This window comes from Tachysurus vachellii, chromosome 11 (genome assembly GCF_030014155.1).
Source record: "Tachysurus vachellii isolate PV-2020 chromosome 11, HZAU_Pvac_v1, whole genome shotgun sequence".
NCBI lineage: Eukaryota > Metazoa > Chordata > Actinopteri > Siluriformes > Bagridae > Tachysurus > Tachysurus vachellii.
In genome coordinates this window covers 19,264,201-19,290,692 of record NC_083470.1, presented here as the reverse complement: position 1 = coordinate 19,290,692, position 26,492 = coordinate 19,264,201, and the positions used below count along the sequence as shown (strand labels likewise).

At 37.6% G+C, this 26,492-nt stretch overlaps 1 protein-coding gene across 1 annotated transcript; it reads right to left on the bottom strand.

Moving 5' to 3' along the window:
- Positions 1-560: 560 nt before the first annotated feature.
- On the bottom strand, positions 561-26,492 carry gabrd (gamma-aminobutyric acid type A receptor subunit delta). The gene is made up of 9 exons (XM_060881313.1): positions 26,253-26,492; positions 8,272-8,387; positions 7,261-7,328; positions 5,676-5,896; positions 5,124-5,206; positions 4,042-4,179; positions 3,726-3,881; positions 2,759-2,967; positions 561-1,682 (listed from the first exon to the last, which is right to left on the bottom strand). The coding sequence occupies exons 1-9, from the start codon at positions 26,315-26,317 to the stop codon at positions 1,392-1,394; spliced, it is 1,347 nt and encodes a 448-aa protein (XP_060737296.1). The 5' UTR covers positions 26,318-26,492; the 3' UTR covers positions 561-1,391.

The following is a 26,492-nucleotide window of genomic DNA, read 5'->3' as shown; positions in this document are numbered from 1 at the left end:
TTTTTTTCTTTGAGCCCAGTGTTTTGAAGACATTTACCTCAGAAGACGTGTTGATTCGTTGCGACTCTTCTTGAGGAGAAATATGCCGCAAAGCTCTCCCGCTGAGTGAGGAAGAGGTGGACAGTTGAAGTGTCCAATGGAGTTATGAGATTTGCGCGCAAGCTATTTTCAAGACTTTAATAACTTGTAAAAATAACAGACCCAATAGCTGTCCAATAGCATCGATATGTGAAAAAATATGAAATTGACCAAATCTGGACATACGAGGTTTCCGCCTGACAGCGACGATATATATATATATTGCACTTGTGACCCAGTATCATTGTAAAAGTCTGCCATGTTGAGGTTTCTTAAGATTTAAGGATGTCTTTTGCTTCCATGTAGAGATGCACTGAATTAACATTTCCTCAGTAAACACATCTAATCTGTTTCATACTCAAGTAAATCACACACATTTGTTTCTTTTATCACTCTCAGATTTATTGCAGCAGTCATCACCTCTATATAGACTCAATACAATTTTCTCTTTAGTCTTGTCATTTCATTTAATCGGAGCCTTAAATGGAAAACTATATTAAGAAGAGTGAGGTGAATTATTTAAGAAAGCTAGCCATAAATCCCTCCCAATACCTTGCTTATTCAGGCCAGTAGAACATTTTCAATGTCTTGTGACTATTATAAAACCCAAAATATTACATAGAAATACATTTGGTTTGTGATACTGTAAGTCTAGAGTTTAGCTACCTAAAGTCACATTATAAGTATATTAACATGCAAGTAGGCATTGTAAATGAAATTGTCATGATTTAATATCATTATTTAAACTATGGCTTTCTTTCATGACTGGTCCAACATTTTAGTCATTTGCTAAGTAATTAAGTTAATTAGATATTGATTTCCAAAGTCTTAAATTAATTTTGAAGGCAGTCTAAAGCCTAGAGAATAGCAGGAAACTTAAAACCCTGGCAGAATAAGAATAAAAAAAACTTATAACAAAAACAGAAGTCATGCAGTCATGTTGTATGGTTCATTTCAATTATCCCAGGTTTCAGGTGAAAAACATCTGCAATTAAATAGCACAAAATAATATCTAATATATTATAATAGTATCACATTTAGAGAAACCAAGGCAATGTTATGTTGCAGAGGCAAGACAATCAGCAGCCCTTGCAGCAATTCTTCATAATCCACTCACCTTTATCTGAGAGTTTATTGAAAGGGAAAGTATTTCCTTACCATATGTTCGCATCTTCAATTTCTCTCTGTATCATATGTAGAGCCAAACAGAACCTAAGCAGTCTCAGGTGAATCATAAGGATTGAACCATCTTAATCATAGTATGGCAATCGTGATCACTCCATAATGTAAAAATCCAAAATATGAAGATTATGTCACATGGTATAAGCCACCCAGTAGATGACGTTGACCACGGCGAAAGTAAAAGGGAAGACGGCACGGGCGTAGATGTCGATTGTGTCAGCGTCTATGGGTTTGCACTTGCAGCACTTCCTCTCCTCACTGCTTTCTTGCTTAGCCGTTTCAGCCTCCTCCTGAGGCTCAGCAGGTGTCTCAGTTTGTTGCTGGCCGCGGTTCTGGCGGTTGGAGACCACAAGGCCCTGATTCATGCCTGTCACTGACAGTGAGAAGAGGACCATTGCCTGTTTTCCATTCTTCACCATGGACTGTAAAAACAAACAATGAACAGTTAAATTTTGGGAGAAGAACATCACCTGGTGATGATTTTTCCAATCATACTGCCCAGTTTCAGTAAGCCTGTGCCCATTGTAGCCTCAGATCCATGTTCTTGGCTGACAGGAGTGAAATCAGAAGTGCTAGATCTTAAGTCCATCTTGTCTTGATGTGAGATGACATTTATAACTTTTTTTATTCGAGTTATCAAACCAGTCTAGCAATTCTCTTCTGTCTGATGCTTGCAGTTCTGTCACTTACTCATTGTTTTTGTTGTTGTTGGTTCTCACCATCTTTAGTAGATCTAGAGTTCACCATCTTGTGTGAAAATATCAGGAGATTTTTTGAAATACTTAAATCAGCCAGTCTTGGCACTAACAATCGTGTCACAGTCGTCATGACTGAGATCACATTTCCCCCATTGTAATGTTTAACATAAACACTATAGCTAGACCATAGAGAAGTATAGATTATAAGAGTCTAACTAGTGGGAAACAAAAGTGGGTCTTTCTGCCTAATATCATTGAAATATGAGTTAATATTTCTTAGGGTGAATTTAAAGCTCTAATGCAGTCTTATCTCTAATTCAGTTTACATTAGGCTAGGGAAAAGTCTTTTTAGACTTTTAAAATTTAGATGAATAAATCCACTAGTTTCAATTCAAATTGAGAGTCAGAATTGTTAAAACACTTTATTGTCATGCTTTGAGGATTTTGAAGGGACAAACACTGCTGTCATTTTACTGATAAGGACCTGTCTGATCCCATCTTGATGCTCTACTTTGCTTGGAGTCTCCTTTATATAAAAATCGCTTGAAGATGGTCACACATTGCTAGCCTAAATACCACATGGTACCACATGAATACTGCTGTGGATGCTGTCGCTATGACATCTCAGGGAGTTTTTCCTTGCTTCTGGCCTGTTTATTAGAAACCTAAATCTTTCTGTACAGCTTCTTCGTGACAATATCTATCAATATGATAGAAAAAGATTTAAAACTAATTATTGTAACTTGGTATTGCCTGTATTATGGTCTATTGAAATCAGTGAAGCTGACCATTTCCCTTACCTCTGTATTCTTGTTTACTTTGACTTTCGCCTTCTCCTTCTTACTGTAGTCCGCATTGTAGTGAGCGAATGCATACTCGATCAGGGCGGCAAACACAAACACATAGCAGATCCAGAAATATACATCCAGGGCTTTTATGGCAGAGGCACGAGGCAACGAGGAGCGAGCGCTCACCATCAGCGTTGTCATGGTCAGCACGGTAGTGATTCCTGAAGTCAGAGGTTACATTTCGTTCATTTTTAGTACCATTTCATTAGGAATAATTTATTAAAGCAAAATATCAAAATAAAAGCATTATAAACAGAGTAATTTGTTACATGTACATACAACTAAATGCAAATGTACATTCATGAGCAGATCAAGCTCAATGAACATTATTTATGTAATACACAATACTGTGTAAGTCAGAAAAGGCTGTATATGAGACAAGGCACTTCCTGTTTTTACAACATCTAGAAACATTCCTTCCCTCATCCGACTCTCTTTTTTCTATATAAGTAAAAAAAATTAGAGGTTGTGATGATAACAAGAAACAGAACTCTTTCAAAGCAAAGAAAAAATATATAGAAGTTTTTCTTACATTATGTTATCCGTTTATTATTAGACGTTGTGGAGATCATGTGGAGCATCTACCGTACAGGTCCCTGTGATTTAGCTGTTACTATGGAAATGATAATGTGCTTGAATGAGCGCATTAATATAGCTCTGTGATTTGAAGCTGTATTACTGTCAGAGCTTCCATTATAGACAATGAATCAACACCTTCTGACCAATCAAAAATCAACAGCACTGTTACCAATTACTGTATGATATGAAATATTATGGCCAATTCTCTATGATGCATGAAATACTCTATCAATTGCTTGCCTTATAAAACTGCATGACAGAATACCTAAGAGAACTAAATCTTGCACCGTAGCTTATTAATGCCAGACTTGATAATTATATGGCAAATCTAGTGACAAACCTAGTGATACTCTTGCAGGCACAGCTGATTGGCTGATCCAGAAAGAAACCCAGGACATAGCAACCAGCAGGATAGAGGGCATGTAGGACTGGATGATGTACACTCCTCGATTCCGCCTCAACTGGAAGTGCAAACTGAGCCGAGGGAAATGCCCAGCTATTTTAAACGCAAAACAAGGAATGACCTTACAAAATGTTGGTAGGCAAGTGATCTGGGGTTATTTGCTATAATAAAATCCAATTTACTTTTGTACTGGTACATTGTTATAAAAAAAAAAAAATCTTGATGTTAAAATCCTCACAAAAAAATTACTCACCTGATTTAAAGTTCAACACCTCAGTGATAAAGCGGTAGTCTGTGATAGTGAACTGGGACAGCTCTAGTTTGTCCAGGCCATGAATATGTTTCTGGCTGTCTGACCAGTAATAAATGATGTCCTCTGAAGAATATCCATCTGCAGCACCAACAATACAAAGTGATAAGACAGGAGTGTTTATGCCGTGGCTGCTTAACCCTAATCTAGAATATCTATCAAAATTGCACACTAATCCTTATCTAATACACTGAATTTAGTATTTACGTTCCTTGAACTTTTCTATAGTTTGTAGTATTCCAACCTGAAAGTGAATGGAATTTTATTTGAATTATATGTCAGAAATGTAACCCAAATCCATCCTAATAATATGAGACCAGTTACCATCATAAATTGCATAAACAGAACTGATATGCACTTCATTATCTGTCGTGGGATCGCAATGTAAATACAACCTCTTCCTGCGTACCAACAAACATCATTACGACCTAGGAGTTAATCAATAAACATAAACTGGGGTCTGGTTATAAAAATATCCCACACATACAACATCATGTGGAGTGCATTATTATTATTATTATTATTATTTTATTTTTATTTTTTTAATTTATTTATTTTTTGATAGATAGATAGATAGATAGATAGATAAATAGATCTAACTCTGAACATGATGCTACCACCACCATGTGTCAAACTCAGGTCTTTTAATTGTAGCATCATCATACCAGCGTGTTTGAGTCTCACCACGATTTATTTTTTTTGACATCATGTCTTTTCCTATTTGAGCTGTAGATATCTCTGTCTCATTTAGAGTTATCTTTGGCCACTTGGTTGCTTCTCTGACTAATGCCCTCCTTACCCAGTCACTGACTTGTGGTAGACTGTAGTAAATAGTTCCTTGAGCTTCATGATTTTAGAATGATGCTTGTTTAGGTATGTTGTCTAACACTTAGTTCAAATTATATTTAATATATAGTATGGGCTATCTGTGTAGATTCATGAAATGTTTCAATGATGTTCATCTCTCTCTCTCTCTCTCTCTCTCTCTCTCTCTCTCTCCCACCCACACATTTCTTGTCACTTACAGCTCTCAAGGTCCAGCATGCACTCCTGTTCATCCATCGGGTACTTGGTTAAGTCCATGTCACAGGCTACTGTTGATGTAATCCTAGAAAAAAGAAAAACCCAAAACTAATAAGTGCAACATATTCCAAAACATATCAGGAAGTCTTGTTGGTGTGTTTACTCAGCAATCTAAATGCTATTACTAAAAATAATAGTACTATTAATATGAATTGCATGTTCATGGTATTGCAGAGTATTTCGCAGGATTCGCTCTTGAAATAGAATTCCCATATAAAACCCAGAAGCTCTCAGAGTTGCAATATTTTCTTAGCACAATAAATGAGTAGCCTCTTGGTAAAAAAAAATGTAAACATTTATTTATTTACTATTAATAATTCGGTCATTCTATGGTTGTATGTTATGAATGATGCATAAACACACACACAATAATTTATTGTACAGCTTATTCCAATTTATTTTATGTACAGCTCATTACACACCCACACACACACAAACACACACACACACACACACACAGATGCACACACACACACACATACACACTCACTCACCGGCTGCTGTAGAGGATGACACCATCAGGCTGTAGCCGTATGAGCTTGTTCTCCACGGTGACGTCATGGAACCAGGCCGATTTGGCATTGACAATAAACGTGTCTGGGACCCAGAGTTTATCTACAAAACGGCTGTCCAGCCCCAGGGTCTTGTTCGTGTGGTTGTAAGAAAGGCGCTCGTCTCGCCAGCTCTGACGCAGAAACACAGTCATGGTATATTCCTGCCAGGACACACACACAAACACACACAAACACAGAGCTTTACATTAAGGTTTACTACAATATTTACTGTATGACTTAACATGAACAAACTAAGAACAGTTCACTAAAACATAAGTACACATGCATTAGCTGACTTTTGTCAAATGAACCAAAAGTTAATGAAATGCTAATGAACTACTTTTGTATTAACTGAACTCTAGTCTTTAGGTGTAAATAATGCGAACTGCTTTTCAGCTTTAGTTCTAAATCTTAGATCAGTTCATAAAATCAGTTAGCAATCATAGATTCATTTTACATTTTGATGTTATGCACATGGGTGTACACAGCTATTGATTATTTTGCTTATTATAATTAACAGCATTAGCTTTTTTTTAATGATCTGCATTTGCATTTTCAAATTCTTGCTCAGGTTAGCACAATTACTCTATACAAGAATCCAGTCTCTGAAATGTTTTCAGTCACTTTAAATCTTTAGCAAAACTGTGTATATCTATAGCTCCAATCTACAGAGGCTTACAGACACAATTAAAAATGGTTACAATTAACTCTAACAAACAAATTATCTACGCATTGTTTACTCTACATAAATTAACCAAAAGAACATTTTTTTAGATCGTTCGAAGTCCAAAAGCTGCTTGTTAGCAATTGGAAAGGAAAACCTTTAGTTAACATTATACGAAGCCGGAAACTAAAAGGCCATGATGAAATAAAAAATAAATGTACATACCTAAACTAAAATACCCATTATATTATTTTTCAGCTCTGATAACTAAAATTCACTTCATCAGTGTTGGACACTGGAGCCAATTCAAATTTTCATTCATTCATTATTCATCTTCTACCGCTTATCCGAACTACCTCGGGTCACGGGGAGCCTGTGCCTATCTCAGGCATCATCGAGCATCAAGGCAGGATACACCCTGGACGGAGTGCCAACCCATCGCAGGGCACACACACTCATTCACTCACACAATCACACACTCACACACTACAGACAATTTTCCAGAGATGCCAATCAACCTACCATGCATGTCTTTGGACCGGGGGAGGAAACCGGAGTACCCGGAGGAAACCCCCGAGGCACGGGGAGAACATACAAACTCCACACACACAAGGTGGAGGCGGGAATCGAAACCCCGACCCTGGAGGTGTGAGGCGAACGTGCTAACCACAAAGCCACCGTGCCCCCCCCAATTCAAATTTAACTCAAGCTATATTGAAATATTGACCTTAAAATTGATTCAAAACTAAAGTGTGAAACATTGCAAACAGCATCAGAATAAAAGAAAAAGAAAAAAAATGGACGCAACATTAATTGTAAATTATTATAAAATATTAACAGTTGATTTTTTTCAAACCATACCATGTTGGCTTCTGAGATATGGTCAATGCTGGTTACTTCAATAGCCATGGCAACGTTCACCGGAGGTCCTTTAAAGAGAACCATAAGACAGAGAAACATTTACCACCTACTCATCCTCTATAAAGACTCAACACTGTCATTATTCTCAAACATGCAAATCACTTAACAGCCATGTTAATGAATGCAGTTGTGGGTCTAAAATGTTAATGCCTCTTGATTCCGCCTTTTTTTTTTACTACTTTTTTCCTTTAACCTTAATGTGAAGAATACGTTTATGGCCTTTAACAAGATTGTTGCATGGATCTATCCTATATCCATCATTTTGTGTAAACACTTGTTTGTCTAAATCTAAAGATCTAATTGTATGAAGGTGCAGCAGATAGTGAGTGTATATGATGCAAAAGTGTGTGAGTCCTTTAATGCTTCCATAACCTTATTGACTATACAACCACAACAAGATTTAAATGCAACGAAGTGTGACAAAGCTAAGTGAAGCTGTGAGACACAGAAATCAGCACTTTTTCAGTTGTTTTTCAGTTGCTGACATTCTTTCTTGCTGGGGATGTGGTAGCTTGGTAGTTAAGGTGTTGGAAGGTTGTGAGTTCAAATCTCAGGTCCTCTAAGCTGCCACTGCTGGACCCCTGAGCAAGGAACTTAACCATCAATTGCTCAGATATATAAAAATGAGATAAAATGTAAGTTGCTCTGGACAAGGGCGTCTGCCAAATGCCATAAATGTGATGCTTATTTTAACTCTGTTGCAAAATGCTTTTAATAACAAATTCACAATTGCACTGGCATTTCAGTGGGCTACCTTGCCTGCCTTAAAATTGTGTGGCCTAAATATTATGCTTTAAAATTAGATTTCAAGAATTGGAACACAGTTTTTGCAAGCAATCACATCTAACTGTAGACCTTGAGCAGACATTGAGCTGGAAAGCACACCTCTTTGCTATGTTGTAGGTATGCTATCAAAGAGTGTAAATGTAAAGAAGGGTGAAAGTGACTCACCTCCGATCCCTGGGCGAAAGTTTCGAGCATAGCCTTTCATTAAATCATCCAGATTTGGCAACCAGGAAATCTCAAGATCTGTACCTACATAGTCACCGACGTCATTCAGCATGGCCCTAAAAGAGCAAAGGTACACAAAATCGTAAGTAAATGCGTCTCAAAAAATGTGTGAAATCACATAAAGCAATAAAGCACAGTTTTTTTAATATTAATTATTAATATTAATATTTAATATTAAAATGATATTATGTCATAATAAATGAACTAAGGAATGATTCTTGGTTCTTGGAAAGAAACCAAAGGAATAACAAGTTAAAAAGACATTTATATATAATGAGAAATTTCATGATTTAAAAAGTTCATATTATGTCAAGACTTTGTGGATAAGTAATGTAACATCACCTATTCATATTCCTGAATTTTTAATAAATGTATTTAAACTGCATCTGATGTTATTGGAAGGAAAACCCTTTCAAACTGATGGCACGTTATGCCATGTTACTTGTAAATATTTCATACAGTATGAATGTTCACATAAGAAACTTTTTCTTTCATAAAAAGGTCATATCCCATGTGTCTAAATGTAAGGCCTAAAAGATTAACTAACATAAACTTTACTTCTAAACATATAAATTGTGATGACTTTTATATATGGTTTATGATGTCAAGTTTAAATAATGCACGGTTCGCTCTGAAAGTATTTCAATAGCAAAGCTAATACTTTTGACATTATATTGAGATCAAAAGATGTTTTTAAAAGATAGACCAGAATTTTCCAGCTTTTCTTTCCTGATATTTATATCCACAAGTGTTAAACAAAAACTACAAATTTTTCAATCGAGCAAAAATATTGGAACACGTGATCACGTAAATGTGTTTCTTCTTGCCCAGGTAACTCCTGTTAGATTGATTGCTTAAACAAAGATTAGCGATGAATGTCTAGTCTTGGTTCCCACCCTGGATTTTTCCTGTAAGGACTGCATTTATTTTAAAGAAAGATAATCGACCATGAAGATCAGAGAGCTGTGTATGGGAGGAAATCAAGCCATTTTGAGGCTGAGAAAAGTGGGTAAATTGATCAGAGCTATTACACTATCATTGGGAATTGCCAAGACAATGACACAAAACACACTACAGTACCAACACAACAAACGACTTCATCAGGGGATAAAAGTGGAAGTTTTTAGTCTTGCCAAATCAAACACCGAACCTTAATCCAACTGAGCTTTGCTTTTTATTGGCTTTTGTGGTCTTGACCAAATGCGTGTTAGTGTTAATCATATATCAGCATATGTATGTGAGTAAGAAAATAAGCTTTTACAAAATTTTTGGTAATCAATTGGAAAGTTTATACAGTGTCTCACAGAAGTGAGTACACCGCTCACATTTTTGTAAATATATTATTATTTCTTTTCATGTGACAACACTGAAGAAATGACACTTTTGTGGCCAGCGATTTAGACATTAATGGCTGTGTGTTGAGTTATTTTAAGGAGACAGCAAATTTACACTGTTGTACAAACTATACACCCCTTTTCCACCGAGGCAGTTTGGGTGCTGGTTCGGCGCCAGAGCCTAATTTAGAACCAGTTCTTTCTTTTTCGACAGCCAAAGCACCGGCTCTGAACCAGGAAAAGTGGTTCTTAAGTAGCACCAAAACGTTGCTGGTCTACACTTAAGAACCGCTTGTGTCAGGGGCTGTGGGTGGGGTTACTGTTAGCACATTTGATAATGTACCTTAAGTATACTAATGTTTAATACACTTTTACTTTACCACGATATTTACATTTACATTTACATTTACAGCATTTGGCAGACGCCCTTATCCAGAGCGACGTACATAAGTGCTTAAATCTCTAACATTGAATACATTAATGCTGGATCACTAAGTTACATACTTAAGATACCATGAGTTTAAAACATTTGTTCAAAGTTACAATGAAAGTGTCAAAGGTGTGTTTTTTTTTTTTTTTTTTTTTTTTTTTTTTTTAAAAATGCAAAAGATAATGAAAGAAGTGCTAGTTGAAGTGTTTCCTGAATAAGTAGGTCTTCAACCGCCGCTTGAAAATAGCCAGTGACTCAGCTGTCCGGACCTCTAGGGGAAGTTCGTTCCACCACCTTGGTGCCAGTACAGAGAAGAGTCTTGTAGTATACTTGCCTCTTACCCTGAGAGATGGTGGAACCAGTCGAGCAGTGCTGGTAGATCGGAGGGTGCGGGGTGCAGTGCGAGGAGTGATGAGGGCTTTGAGGTAAGAGGGAGCTGGTCCATTTTTGGCTTTGTAGGCCAGCATCAGTGTTTTGAATCTGATGCGTGCAGCTACCGGAAGCCAGTGGAGGGATCGCAGCAGCGGGGTGGTATGAGAGAACTTTGGCAGGTTGAAAACAAGCCGGGCAGCTGCATTTTGGATCATTTGCAGAGGACGGATTGCGTTCATATGTAGACCTGCCAGCAGTGCATTGCAGTAATCCAGTCTAGAAATGACAAGAGACTGAACAAGTACCTGAGCAGCCTGTGTGGACAGAAATGGTCGAATCCTTCTAATGTTGTAGAGAAGAAACCGACATGAGCGAGTCACATTAGCAACATGAGAAGAAAAGGACAGTTGATTGTCCATGGTTACCCCAAGGTTGCGAGCTGTGGCTGACGGGGAGATCAGATCGTTGTGTAAGGATATAGCAAGATCATGACCTGGGGATGAATCACCTGGGATGAAGAGCAGCTCAGTTTTGCTAGGATTAAGCTTTAACTGATGAGCAGTCATCCATGATGAAATTTCTGCCAGACATGCAGAGATCCGGTCAGAAGCTGTGGCATCTGCGGGTGGGAAAGAGAAGATAAGTTGTGTATCATCAGCATAGCAGTGGTAAGAGAACCCATGTGAGGAAATAACTTCACCAAGAGAGTGAGTATACAGGGAGAAAAGAAGAGGACCAAGTACTGAGCCTTGTGGGACGCCAGTGGAGAGTCTGCGTGGAGCAGATGTCACTCCCCTCCATGTTACCTGATATGAGCGTCCTTCCAGGTAGGAAGCGAACCATTCCCAAGCTGATCCGCATATCCCAAGACTCCTGAGGGTGGCTAAGAGAGTCTTATGGTTGACCGTATCAAACGCTGCTGAAAGGTCAAGGAGGATAAGGACGGATGAGAGATTGGCTGATCTAGCAGCATGTAGTTTCTCAGAGACATCTAAAAGGGCTGTCTCTGTGGAATGAGCTGCTTTAAAGCCAGACTGGTTGGGGTCTTGGAGGTTGTTCTGTGAGAGATAGACAGACAGTTGATTAAAGACAATGCGTTCAAGAATTTTTGAAAGAAACGAGAGAAGTGATACCGGTCTGTAGTTACTGATGTCTGATGGATCCAGAGCAGGTTTCTTCAGGATGGGAATAACCCTTGCTCTCTTGAAGGTAGTTGGTACCTGACCAGATGCTATGGATCTATTGGTGATAGTTGTAATGAAGGGCAGAAGGTCTTGCGAGATGGTCTGCAGCAAAGTGGAAGGGAGTGGATCCAATGGGCAGGTGGTAGGATTGCAAGACTGGATGAGTTTTAGAATCTCTTCTGCTGTTACAGTTGAGAAATGTGACAACAAAGGTGTAGGGGAGTCCATACTCTGAGATGTAAGTGCAGTCGGGGCTGAAGTGAAGGTCCGGCAGATTTCCTCAATCTTCTCCTGGTAGAAAGAAGCAAAGTCTTCTGCAGTCAGGGAGGATGAAGAAGGTGGAGCCGGGGGGTTGAGCAGAGAAGAGATGATGTTGTGGAATTTCCGAGGGTCATGTGAGGAAGCTTCAAGCTTTTCCTTGTAGAAGGAAGTCTTGGCAGAAGTCACATCTGAGGAGAACTTGGCCATGAGTGTTCGGTAAGAATCAAGATCTACATCAAGTTGTGATTTCTTCCACTTTCTCTCTGATGATCTTAGCTCTCTCTACGATATGATACATTATCAGCACACATGATATTAGGTAGCTACATGCTAAAGCTAACTTTTTTCTGTGTTAATGATAAAATAATGTTATGTACTTTCTCGATTACAACCTCCGCTTATACAGATTATATGGAGCTGCACGTACACGTTGGATTCGCTACGTTTGGACGCTAATGTAGGTTCACAAAGCCATGAGCATTAACAGTAAAGCACCATTGATGATGTGTTTGTGTTTGCCGCTGCTGCGCTAACGTTGCTGGCACACGTGACACAGTGGTACAGTGACGTCAGACTCGGCTCGTTAATGACGGCTCTCTAGCCGGTGGAAAGACAAACCGGTTCTTAGAAGGTTCACCAGTGGAACCAACTTTGAACCAGCACCAGTGCTAGCTCTGAACCAGCAGTTCTTTTTGGTGGAAAAGTGGCATACATTACATTGTAGCAAAGCGTCATTTCTTCAGTGTTGTCACATGAAAAGGTATAATAAAATATTTACAAAAATGAGAGGGGTGTAGGCACTCCATCCAGAGTGTATCCTGCCTTGATGCCCGATGACGCCTGAGATAGGCACAGGCTCCCCGTGACCCGAGATAGTTCAGATAAGCGGTAGAAGATGAATGAATGAATGAATGAGAGGGGTGTACTCACTTCTGTGAGATACTGTACGTATGACATATACATTTGTGTAAAATGTATACACAACTTTACTAAAGGATAAATGAGGCTCATTGTTATTAGTATATCTTGTTATATTCTAGACTGCTTCATAAATACTAACTGCACACTTTCTTTTAACTGATTAGGATTGCATTGTTTGAATTTATGGTCCTCGGGAAATTTCTTATGGACTGTTTTTTTTTAAAATGGCAAGCATAAATTACACAATATAGCCAAAAAGTTCATAAACACTGACTATCACACTGATATCTGGTTCTTCCCCAAACAATCCCACAAAGATGGAAACCCACAGTTGTCTAGAATGTCTTTGTATTAAAATTAATGTAAATAAAATTTTCCTCCACTGAATCTAAGGGACTCAAACCTGTTTCAGCCTGAAAATGCACCTGTACACAAAGGAGGTCCATGAAGACATGGCATACCAATCGTTGGCATGGATGAACTTGATTGGACTGCACAAAGACTTGGCCTCAAACCCACTAAACACCTTTGGCATGACCTGGAATGCTGACTGCACAATTGGTCTTCTTGTCTAACATCAGTGCTCAGCCTCCATAATGCTTTTCTGTCGGATGGGCAAATCCCCATTACCATGTTCAACAATATAGTGTAGAAGAGTGAAGGCTCTTATAGCAACAGAGGGAAAGACCAACTCCATATTAATCCCCATTGTTCTGGTTGAGATTATCACTATGCATATAGATTTTTATTTAGATTTTTCTTATCAGATTTGTCTAGAAATCTATTTGTTAATAGATATTATTGGGTCCAAATACATTAAATAGCACAGATTGCCACAGGAGGGCAGTGTAAAGCTAGATGCCCAAGAGGATGAGCTGACTGAGCTCAATGTTTACATCAAACCAGCTCCAGTATTATTCATTGCATAAAATAATTATTACAAACACTGATTCAGTGTTTACATTTACAAAGTGTTTACATTTTTGTTGTTAACAAAAATCATTCTAGTAATCTAGAAAAATCATTTCTCACATTAGTGTACACATGTTCTCACATTAGTTTTCCCTGTTATTTACCTATTTAGGTAAACAGTAATTATTGCCGTTCTAATTTCTAACTTGATTTACAGAGGTATATTTTACACTATATGGTGGTGTAATGGTAGCAATCCTTCCCTACAGCACTAGGGTCACCAGTTTCATCCTGAGCTTGGGTTCCTGTCTATGAGAATGTTTTCATGTTCTTCCCATCTTCATCTGGGTTTCTTTTCAGACCACATTTTCCTTTTACCTCCTAAAAACATACCAGTATTTAAACTGTATATGTTTCCCTTCGAGTTTCAGTATTTAAACCATGATTTACATCATCCCTATTCAGCACTGAGGTACATGCATGTAATGAGAAGTTAATAATGAAATTGTCATTATTGGTATTCAGACCTCAGGCACAAGTACAGACTTACAGACTGTTCAGACCACTGCACAGGATTTGTGCATAGGACTGTTGTGCATGTAATTATGTGCTGCTGAAATCGCCGTCTTAGTAGTATAAAAATAAAGCAAGTAAATAACTGCCACATTTATTGAGTCTTGCTTAAATTATTTATACTAATGTCGGAAAATGGCAGGTCAATCCAGTAGCCAGTGTAATTAGCCATATAGCTATAGAAGCTAGTGTTCGGAAAGAAGGTACCTTGAGTGTTTGAAATATGTGTTAGCCACACAGAGTGTGTAATGACTGCAGGAAAACAGAGCACAGCTGCAATGGCACACATGCTGTGAAGCCTCAGAGCCGGATAGCACATCTGCTAAGTGAGAGCACAGTTATTCTATCTCTCTGGTGGCCCTGTACTAAATGAAGAGCGCAGAACACACACAGTGCCAATGTTAATAAGATAATCATCTATTATTAGCTTGATAGTTGATAGTGAACAATCTTGTAATAACTATAAGCTGAATAAAATTACACATACTAAAATTAAGCCAGTGCTTTGATTGACTCCTGTTTAGCAAACATGGCATGATTCAACTAGTCAGTTAATGTTAGCTGGCTTACACAACTTAACAAATTGGCTTCTTGTAAAAGCGAAGCATAAATTGCTCCTATGTAGATTACCTTCTGTAATTCACACTACATACGGTATAACAATTTTTAATGGGATGCGACGAAAATGGAGACAGTTGGAATTGGCAATAGATTTAATTAATTATTTATACATTGTTGTCATTCACACACCTAAAGTAAGTATTATTAAAACCCAATATCCATCGATTCCCTTACAACAGAATGTATGTAATTTAGAAATAAATCTCATAAAACTATTAAATGAGGTTAGTCTTGGTTATAACACTGATCTATCCACTGCACTCTCCCTTTGTCTAAGTGAGTTCTCTTTTCTGGTAGTGTTACCTGTTGAGGTAATTGATAACCCATGTTGCTCATGATTACGTGTGTTATTTTGCAATCTGTGCAAGTCAGTCCTCTTCGAATTGTAAGATTGCATCATGCATAGTATGACTGACTGCATCGTGACTAGTGTTTGGAGCATGTACTCCAACCCTCATATTTAGTTCTATCTGTGTCTCTCTCTGACTCTGATTGTGGGTTTGTGTCTTAGTTGTGACTATTTCTTCTTCCCACAAATCTTTCATACTTGTTTTTGGCCAGTTGGTGTTTTTTTCTGTTTAATAAAAGCATGTGCCAGATGAATTATGCCACATGTGAATATATTTTTTAAATATGACATTTCACCCTAAAATATCACATTTATAGTCTTATGGAAAAACCCTTAATTGTAATATCTAACCATGATACCAACAGTGAATAATAGCCTGTATTCTAAATAGTGCCATACTATGATACTCCCTATAAATGCCCAACACACCGCAAATATAACTCAGTAAATAAGGAAAAACATTGTTAGAGCACTTCATGTATTTTTCTAGCTTTGATTCTGTGAGGATTAGGTCGTCTTACATGTTGCACAGCAGCATATCTGGAAGTCATTAATTGCTTAATTAAGGCTTATTTCAGGGTATGATTTAGTCATCAATAATGCAGTGTGCATGGCACAACACAATTTTAACTTCTTATATTAGCTGGAGATATATAAAACATTACATCCCAGATAAAAACAGCAAGGCCACTTTGAAAAAGACTAGCCTTACGTGGTGAGGCTCAGATAACTTAGTGGTATTAATTAATAATGAACTATTATTACTAAAGGCAAGAATACATTTATTCATTTATTCATTCGTTTTTCTTCTACATTTCCTGGAATCTAATAAAGTGTCTGGATTACTCTGTCCCAAGCCACAGATCATAGGATCTATTGTTTATCCCCATCTGCCCCAGGGTTTCCATCCAGTGGGATATCCCTGATTCAGCTGTAGAGAGACATCCTTTTAGCTGCCCAAACTAGCTCAACTAACTCCTCACTCAATCTCAGTGGCAACTTTGGCTATATCTTAACATCCTGCCAGTGAAAGCAAAAAACAGGATTGGAGACAAGACGTACTCTTGAGGGAGTCCAACACTCATCTTAAACTCATCTTGGGGATGTGGTAGCTCAGTGGTTAAGGTGTTCGACTACTGATTGGAAGGTCATTGCTGCCACTGCAGGGCCCCTGAGCAAGGCCCTTAACCCTCGATTGCTCAGGTGTATAAACTGAAATACAAAAATGTAAGTCACTCTAGATAAGAGTGTCTGCTAAATGCTGTAAATGTAAACTATTTTGTCTTTCACTGTAAATCTGCAGATCCCAGACTGCATACAGTAGCAACCAACAAAATCAAATTCCTAGTTTATTTGCCTATTACTGGAACATTCCATCTACCCTCCCCTTTATTTAATTACTGACCACCATTTACCACTTGTTTCACCAGAAAAAGGCACTACCCCAGATATCCATGGAACACTTAAGAAACAGGCTAACCACACAACCATAATTTTCTCTGCCTTACAGTCATCCCCTGTTAGCTTGACCTCAAACACGGAGATGGGCTCCATAACCTCCTTCTTATGGAATGGGATGTCCACTGATTTAGAGTTCAACAAAGCATTCCTTTTATTTCTTATCTCCCCTTGCTAAAGCCCTGAAGTTTGCCACATCATATTTGGGTCCAAATAAAACTCTTGGTCCATGCTCTCCAAACTCTACCTATGTCATGGCATTGATTACTGCGTGTTTGAACAAAGTTTTTTGTGTCACAGTGTCACAGTGTCTTGCACAAATGTTTAATAACATTTCACCACATGGATTCAAATCAGGTAGACAGTTTCTCACAATTATGTCCTGTCAAGTATCTCAATTAATCCCAACATGTGCAGTGAAATCCCCTAGAATCACTATGGAGTCACCAAGAAGACTGAAAACCTGAAAAAACCCTACTATAAGATTCTTAGCTTGGGACTTCTGAGTATACCAAGACAAGCCTCTCTCCTGTGAGTACTGGGGTAGGAGAGACAGTGCCATGAGGTATAAGCCCCCTCCTGATCACAGTTTTTTGCATATTTGTCACAGATCTTCATACAAAATATTGTATAAGACAAGAAGAACATGAAAGAAGAACGTGAATATGAGGTTCAAGTCAGGACTAGGCCACTCCAAAACCTTAATTTAGTTTCTTTTGTGCTATTCAGAGGTAGGCTTGTTGTTGTTTTGTTGTTCACCTGGGAAAGAGCAGAATACATGGCTCCTTAAATTATGGCAAGGTGCACAGGCCCTGAGGCACTAAAGCACCCCCACACATTCACTCTACCAAAACCAATATCTGACTGTTAGTCTGATGTTCTTATTGTGTAATTCTGTGTAGGGTTTATACCAAATGTCTTCCAAAGAATTCCATTTCTGACCCTTATACAGAACATTATTCCAAAACATTTGGGAATCATCAAGATGTCTATTTTTTGGCAAAGGTAAGATGTTAGCAGTGATTTTTGCTTGCAACCCTTACATGGATTCCATTTTTGGCCAGTCTCTGAGTCACTGATGCCTTCTGGGAGGAATTTTGTTAGGCTGGCCATTTCTTGACTTTTTCCATTTGGAGATATTGGCTCTTACTATGGTTCAATAGTCCAAAAGCTTTTGAAATGGCTCAAGACTAATATACAAAAAAAGTATATCTCTCTTCCAGAGTTTCTTTTGACTGCAGCATAGCTTACTATTTATGTAGCCTAAAAGATTTATTTCACTCATGCTTAGGTTACACAGGGCTGGCAATTAGCAAGCCTCTGGGTGTTTAGACTAAAGAAACCCAACCGTCAATTAAAAATTGGTTAATTGTTAGATTAAGAGAAATAAAAGCGATTTGTATACTTTAATTTTCCTGGTAGAAAAGTGACATTTTACATTCCAAAAACATCTATCTGTCTATCTACCACTTGCCTGCACCCCAAATGACATTGCCCCTGAATCCCACCCTTTATCTTAAAATTGACGAACAAACAAAATTGTTCCATGTTGCCATTTTAAGCTTGACTGGGTTATGTAGTTAATACATCACTACCAGGTCTGAATTTGTGGTTTACTGTATTTCTGTTGTTGTAATTTGATTTTGTCTTGAATTTTCTGTTACTCAAAGTTAAGTCAAATTTATTACAAATATTATGCTAATTTAAAAATGCTCAGTAACAATTGTACTTGTTCAGTAACAATTGCAAACGTTAAGATTGTAGTTTATTCTAAAGAAGGTGCATAATATTATCAAGTTGTACGTAGTTGAAGTAATACATTTAAATGATTTAGAAACTATTAATTATTTTCAATATAATTCAATAAAAAATTTCAACTTGTCAAGTAAAGGGTGTTGGCAGATATTTACTGCAATACCAATATTATTAAGCCATTGTTTGAACCTATATGATGAATTGTGATAAGAAATTATCAGAGTTCGGAGGAAAATTGAGAAAGTGTAAAATCTGCAGTGCAGTCCCTTTGATTGGCCCTAACAGTATTGCTAAATGTTGGGATTCACAGCTCAGCCTCATTCACGTGAAACTGTTAAGAGGCAATTTCCTCTCCATCTCCATGGCTCTTGCTCTTTTATTTCCCTTCATTAATGCAGCCTAACTTGAGGCTTTAACTATCCCTTAATAGTGTGCATAGAGATGCAAACACATGCCATTATACTGTATGTACAAAATCTATGCAAACTACAGAATGATAGGACAACATACTGCAGGTCCGTAGCCAGTCTATTGAAAAGGGGGGTTCTTTTTTCAAAAAGTGGACCTTTTTGCAGTTTTTCTCCTCATTTTGTATTTAATTATGAGGTTCAAATACTTCATTTTGGTGACCTTTTATGCACTAAGTTGTGCTGGATTAGCTTGTCTGCTGGTATCTTAACAAGCACGCTTTTTGATGCACCTAAATTATTTACTGCATTGTTGTCAAATTGCTTCCTCATGTACCACCTTTGTCAGGGTTAGATAGGTTTAGTTTAGTAGACAGGGTTAGTTCTCAGAGGAATAAAGACACTCACCAAAGAAGAGAAGCATTTCCATTGGCTCCAGTCTGCCAGTATTGGCCAATCACAAAAGTCGATATTACACAGCCAATATCACTGAATATCCGACTATGTTTTATTATTATAATTACGCTACGTTTATATGGATCCTTTTAATTAATAATAAATTAATCATTATAAAATTATTAATAATTTAATTAATCCTTTAAATCCTTTTAATTAATTAATATATATATATATATATATATATATATATATATATATATATATATATATATATATATATATATATATATATATATATAACCCCTCCCCCCATCATTCAGAGGCGATGCTTCACCGTTGCTTTGAAAAGTGTATTGCGAGAACTCTCGCTGAACTGCACGTGTGGCACACACACACACGTCCAGCTACAATAATGTATCATATTCATTTGAAACAGCAACCCAGAATATTTGTCACAAGCATTGATTAAAACAATAATGACAATAATCACATGAAAAAAAACGACTTAAATTCTGGACCTTTGGCAGTGAGGGGAACCACCCGAACCCCCCCTGCCTACGGGCTTGTACTGTACAGTATATAGTCAGATGGAGTGTAGTCATAAAATGCCCTGTGTGGTTCTGAGGTAAAATTTGAGGTTTTTCAGTGCACCATTGCCAAGCCCTTATCTCTCTACTGCATTGAGTCCAACACTGCATAATTCTTAATGAATAAAACAAGACAGGATGTGTTGTTTTACATCACCATATCAACAACAATAATCAACAATAAGATGAAGTGATCAATCAGAATGAGCTGATATATTTAATTACTTTCTTTCTCTTCTCTTCCAAAGTTTCCATAGTTTTGACTGCAGCATTGTATATTGTAATGGCTAAGCCCTTTTAGCCTACTTCAGGATGGAAAAGTTCTATTTCAGAGATGTTTAGATTTAACAGGGCCAGCAGTAAGCAAGCCTGCGAGTGTCTATTCTAAATGAATCCAATTTGGTTAATCATTAGATTAAGGGACCAGTTGATGTTGGATAACGTGTTTCTTCAATAAATGCAAATACATTTCACACCATTCTATTTACTTCACATGAACCCCACCTGTTATCTCGCATGTAGCAAACTCACAAGATGGCTCCACATCACCATTTCATGCCTGACTGGTATGGGTTATGTTGGTGAATCAGAATAAGCTTTGATTAACACCAAATATTTTATTCCTCTTATACCACAGCAATTTACTCCAACAATTAAACTGAAATATAAATATAACTCCTACACTATCTAAGGGGTGCAATCCTTGAGAAATGACTAAACATTTCAAATATAATGCCAGATAAGCAGAATTTTAAAATAAAAACAAGATACCAAGCAAACTCAGGTTCGTATTTGATTAACTGCTAAAGGCTGAGATTAGCTTAACATGTCTGTCTAAACTCTTTCATGAAGCATATTCGAACTGGGTAGTACTCAATGTAGATCACAGGATTGAAACTGTGAATTGGTCATGCATAAATTCTCGGTAATGCCTAGTACAATTGCCTAAAACTGGTACAATCATCTTCAGAAATTGTAAAAACAAACGTAAAAACATAGAAAACAGCTAAACAGTTTTACAGCAATTTTGAATCTCATTCATTGCCTGCAGCAGCTCCTGCATCACTGCAACACTTCAACCATGAATGTTAAGCAGAGCATAAATTATCATGCTATGTTAAAACGGGGAGAGCCGACTGCAGGTGATGATGTGTAAACTGAAATGATATGAACCAACAGTTATGTTCAGTATCTAGTACAACAAATATATAAAAAATGGCTTTTAACATTATTTAGATAAAAGATGACCTACACACATAAAATAGTTGCCATGATGCTCATACTGGTCATAGGAGATAATAAATGGTCTTGTAAATGTAATGTCATGTAAATCAGATCAAGTAATAACACTTTTATCATAAGATCCACAAAAAAAGCACATATCGGCACGTGTCCTTGTGTGTTCAGGTCAACTTGACCCATTTTATATTTTTACTAAAAGTCTTTTGCGTTTGTTGTAAATCATCCACATTTGCAGATGCAATTTGAGAGCTGTGTTTAATACCCATTAAATCCATTGGTTTTCATCATCTGTATTTGATAAATCAGTTCGGATTGAGATAAAGACGATATGTTCAAAGTACTATATATTTTTTTAATTAAGATTAAAAAAGATGTTTTTAAGATGTTTTTAAAATGTTTTATGTTTTTAAAACCCCTAAAAATGAAAAAAATACTACATAATAAATAATATTAAATAATAAAACATACACATCATCAGAGAAGAGCTATAAATAATGATGATCCTTAAATATGAACTTCTTTTAATGTGTACTTTTAATTAATATTTTGTATACACTACACCGATAAACTCCTTAAATTGACTGAATTCAAATGTCTACACTGGTTCCATACGAATGACTTGAGTTATTGTAAGAAATTTGTTTTTGTACCTCCAACAGAATTTGGTCATATATTTTGAAAGCTTGGAATAAAACCAAAGACTACACGCTAACCCGAGCTCAGGATTAAACTCAGGACCGTGTTGCTGTAAGACGGCGGCATTACATACTATGCATTACTAAATTCGATTAATTCACTGGTCATTTCTTTCATTTAAAATGTATCATTTATATCCTGAATTCATATAGTTCTGTAATGCTGTTTAGTGACTGAGTTTAGCGTTATGCCATTCAGTGCTGATTTTCCTTACAAGATTATCTAAGGTAAACAGATTATGATAATATTACATGAATTGATCAGGTTCACTTGTCAGAATCAATCTAGTCCATAAATGTGTTTCGATTCAATATACTAAAAGCCAACCAACCACATAGTCACATTTCTCAGTATGGAGAGCACAAAAACACTTGGACCAATAATGAGCTCCTCTGATCATCCCCATATTTATGGCCCAGTTGACAAAACTGATCTCAACCAAACTCCATAGCAGTAGGAAATGAGTTTATTACTGACAGTTTATTAGACTGACTGAAAGTAATGTGTAAATGAATTGAAGTTAGAAGTCTCAGTCCGAAATCTTTTTTTTTTTCTTTTTGTCTATTGTTAAGAATTTGCATAAAATCTCTTTACTGTCACTTCACCATAACCGTTGTGTTGTATAAAATTCAAGTATACAAAGCATGATAAACTCAATAACACCTGTTTCGTATGTACAGAATTCATAACAGACAAAATACCTAGTCTGAACAGTTTGTGTCATTTTGTGTATCTGTCAGAGTTCAGTATAAATAACTATAAAGCGAGGCACATGGTTGAGGTGGTTGATTTAAAAAAAAAAAAAAAAGCTATTTTTTTCTTCCAGATGGTTTGAACACCAAACACCAAGCAAATCTGATGAACATTTTAGCATAAACACTGATGCAGAGAAGGGAGCATGCCTCTGAGGATGAATTTACATGTGATGTAAATTCATATTATCGCAATGCATTATGAAGGAGTTTAATGTGGATTTGTGAAGGTACATACTGTAGAAGTGTACGTTTCTGTGTCAAAAAAAAAAGGTTCCACTGGAAATGTTTCTCGGGTTGTAAAGTCTGTAAAGCATCAAGGGACATACTGCTCTGCTTCAAGTGCAGCGGGTTAATTGAAAAACTGTTAGCTGTAGCTCACAGAAGGTGACAAGGTAACACCAGCTGCTTTCACACTCTCCTGCACGTACTGGTACTGTGAGGCACAAAACAGAGGGGGAGGAAAAAAAAGGGGCATTTAAAAGAACAAAAAAAATCTACACACTAACCAAAAATAAATCATTCACTCCTGAGAATGGAGATACAGAAATACAAAGTGCCATAAAAAAATGTGTTGGATGAATCACTGGAAAACAGCGTGACTGACACAATGAGTCAACAAAGATTTATGAAATGGGAGCGAAAGACACGGGTTCACACTTTCGCATGTTCACATAACCCGATGTAACAGTGAAGCAACATTGACAAAACAATACCATTTTTATTCATCTCTTTACACCATAAAGATTCATATCTATTTTTGTATTACACTGACTGTTATTACCCATATGAGATTATTGAATAAATAATTAATGTTTGAAATGAACCAATAATTGATGCCTTGTTACTGGATTGATACATGGCATGGTGCGCCAATAGAAAATGTGGTACACCCTTCCCTTCCCTTCCTTGCCTTTCCTTGCCTTACCTTCCCTTACCTTTCCTTTCCTTTCCTTTCCTTTCCTTTCCTTTCCTTTCCTTACCTTACCTTACCTTACCTTACCTTACCTTACCTTACCTTACCTTACCTTACCTTACCTTACCTTACCTTACCTTACCTTACCTTACCTTACCCTACCCTACCCTACCCTACCCTACCCTTCCCTTCCCTTCCCTTCCTTGCCCTTCCCTTCCTTGCTATTCCTTTCCTTTCCTTTCCTTTCCTTTCCTTCCTTTACCTTCCTTCACCTTCCTTTACCTTCCTTTCCTTTCCCTTCCCTTCCCTTCCTTTCTTGCCCTTCCCTTCCGCTCCCTTCCCTTCCCTTCCTTTCCTTTCCATTCCCTTGCCAAATGCCCTACTAAAGTGTCATTTACAAGTTCGCCAGCTCTTATTGCCCTTGAGAATGTGAGAGGTATGCAAGTTCTCACATTTTCCAATGCTGCCAAAATGTTTTCTACCTTCTACTGATGATTCAGCATATAAAAACACACGAGAGTCTGTTTTCATTGAAATTGTTCTTTTCTGTGTGTGACCACTGTAGTTTAAGATATACCAATACAAGCCAGTTCAAATATAATTCACTTCACAAACAAAATGACAAGCACATCAAGGACCAACAGTGGTCCAAATGGACGTTTAAGGTTTGCACTGTTTTTTTTTATCTAGGCCATAACCACAACAATCCATATCTAATGGTTGAGCAGCATTTTATTTCTAAATAATAACAAAAAATAACGTTCTATTCAGCATCAATGAAGTCTCTAAATAAAATAAAGAATCTGTATCAATTTAAACCAGCAAATTAAACTGCAATTGGATTTAATCTAAAATGAATTTCTGTGATTGAAAAATGGCTTTTTATACAAATGAGGTAATGCCAGATGGCTAGAGATACAATAATTTAAGATACGCATGAGGGTGCTTGTGGCAGCCATATTCAGAGTTCATTGGTGGGTTTTTTGTACTGCTGTGTGAAAGGAGGAAAGTCGGGGCTAACGCTAATACATCACTCATTTAAGATCTTAAAGAAGCAGTCATCTCCTTGACAACATATTTTCTACATTCTTCAAAAATCAATTTCCTCCTTAAGGCTTCTGTGTAGAACCCTAGAACGCTGTGTTTCATTATGAGAGAAGGTTCTACTGCTTTATTGAAAAATGTAAGAACCCTTCATTATCCACTGAATCATAGAAGAACCTTTTTTCTGAAAGTATAAACGCTTGAATAGACTTACTAATGCTTTAAAAGCAAAATCCAAAACGTACTAAACAGGTGCACGATCCAGTATTTCAGGCACGCTATTTATTTAATTTAACTGCTTTGTTCTGGGTGTGCACTGAACACCATGCACATACACACATTCACATTCACACACATTTACACCTAGGGGGAATTTACTATATCCAGAACACCTACTGGCATGTTTTTGGTAGGTTGGAGGAAACCGGAGAATATATAGGAATCCCACAAGAACACAGGGAGTACTGCAGAGCTCCATGTAGACAGCAACCTCGGTCCAGGAGGGAACCAGGATCTCTGGAGGTGTGAAACACCACTAACACTACTCACTATGCTACAGTGCAATAAGAGAATACCTGGCACTTACTCTTGGTTTGAGCTATGAATTGAGAAAGGGGTTCAGCACCAGTGGTCCTCTGGTATCAATAGGAAAAAAATGTGTGGCGTTGTCAGTTGGACTGTAAGCAGATAAACCATTTGATTTCAGCCGCATCTAAGTGACGTGACATACGGCTAAGTATGGTGACCCATACTCAGAATTTGTTCTCTGCATTTAACCCGGAGCAGTGGGCAGCCATTTAGCAGTTGGGGGTTCGGTACCTTGTTCAAGGGCACCTCAGTTGTGGCCGGCCCGAGACTCGAACCCACAACTTTAGGGTTAGGAGTCAGACTCTCTAACTATTAGGCCACATAAATATCTGTGCTAACTTCTGTTTCTGCTTGATTTGTTTTCTAGTGATAATGCTATATAAAAAAAAGAGAGAGAGAGAATATAGAAAGAAATGAGGAAAAAAACAAACTTCCTTCCCTCAGGTGAGGATAATTCAAATGATGAATATCTCTCTCTCTCTCTCTCTCTCTCTCTCTCTCTCTATCTTTCTCTCTCACTCTCTCTCACTCACTCACTCAGTCTCTCTCTCTCTCTCTCTCTCTCTCTCTCTCACTCACTCTCTCTCACACTTTCTCTCTCTCTCTCTCTCTCTCTCTCTCTCTCTCTCTCTCTCTCTCTGTGCGCGTGTTCTCTTTACCTATCCAGAGCTATAATCTAGGTTTAGAGTCAGGATTCTCCAGTTTTTCTTTTCTCTTCTCCTGCACAACTCTTTACTAGCTTTAGATAAGATCCTAGAGGATGGTGAAAGCTCAGATAACTACAACTATAAATACATCCGCACTGACAGCGCGCTGTTTATTCTCGGGTTCGAGAGCACCCAGAAAACAGCAAAAGGTGTAAAACCAACAACCTGCAAGTCCAACTGGATTCGAATAGATGCATAAGTTTGTGGCACAGTAAACGAGTTAATGATCACCGTGTAAAGATAATGGTGCTGCACCGGGTGCGAGAGCGCGCACAGGGAAACGCGCCTCGAACCCGTACAGGAGGATGTATATGTAAATGATGCTTATAAAGAGGATAATTATCACTGTATGGATTAAATAAACATTTAGTACCAATCAGTTTGGAGCAGAACCTCAGGCGCACAACTCTTACCTGGTCAGTTCGTTTCCAACGAGGATAAGGGAGAAAACCGTCGAAATAAAGAACGTCATTTCCATTTTGCAGAAAAAATCTTGAAGTATTCCTGAGGTTAAGATATCAAACCAGAGTTGGGTTTACGGTCCTAAGTTGTGTAGAGAGGATGTGTAGAAAGTAAACATTGGTTGTGATCCATGTTGCGGTCAGAGAGCTGTCCCTGTGTCCCTGTGTCCCTGCGTCCTACTGTCCCAACTA

Bases quoted from the DNA above. Each gene is read 5' to 3' on its own strand.
- gabrd (XM_060881313.1), bottom strand. From the start codon at position 26,317: ATGGAAATGACGTTCTTTATTTCGACGGTTTTCTCCCTTATCCTCGTT. The intron at 8,388-26,252 runs GTAAGAGTTGTG...TTGCTCTTTTAG, and splicing joins GTTGGAAACGAACTGACCAG to GGCCATGCTGAATGACGTCG. The intron at 5,207-5,675 runs GTGAGTGAGTGT...TCTTTTTTCTAG, and splicing joins GTCATCCTCTACAGCAGCCG to GATTACATCAACAGTAGCCT.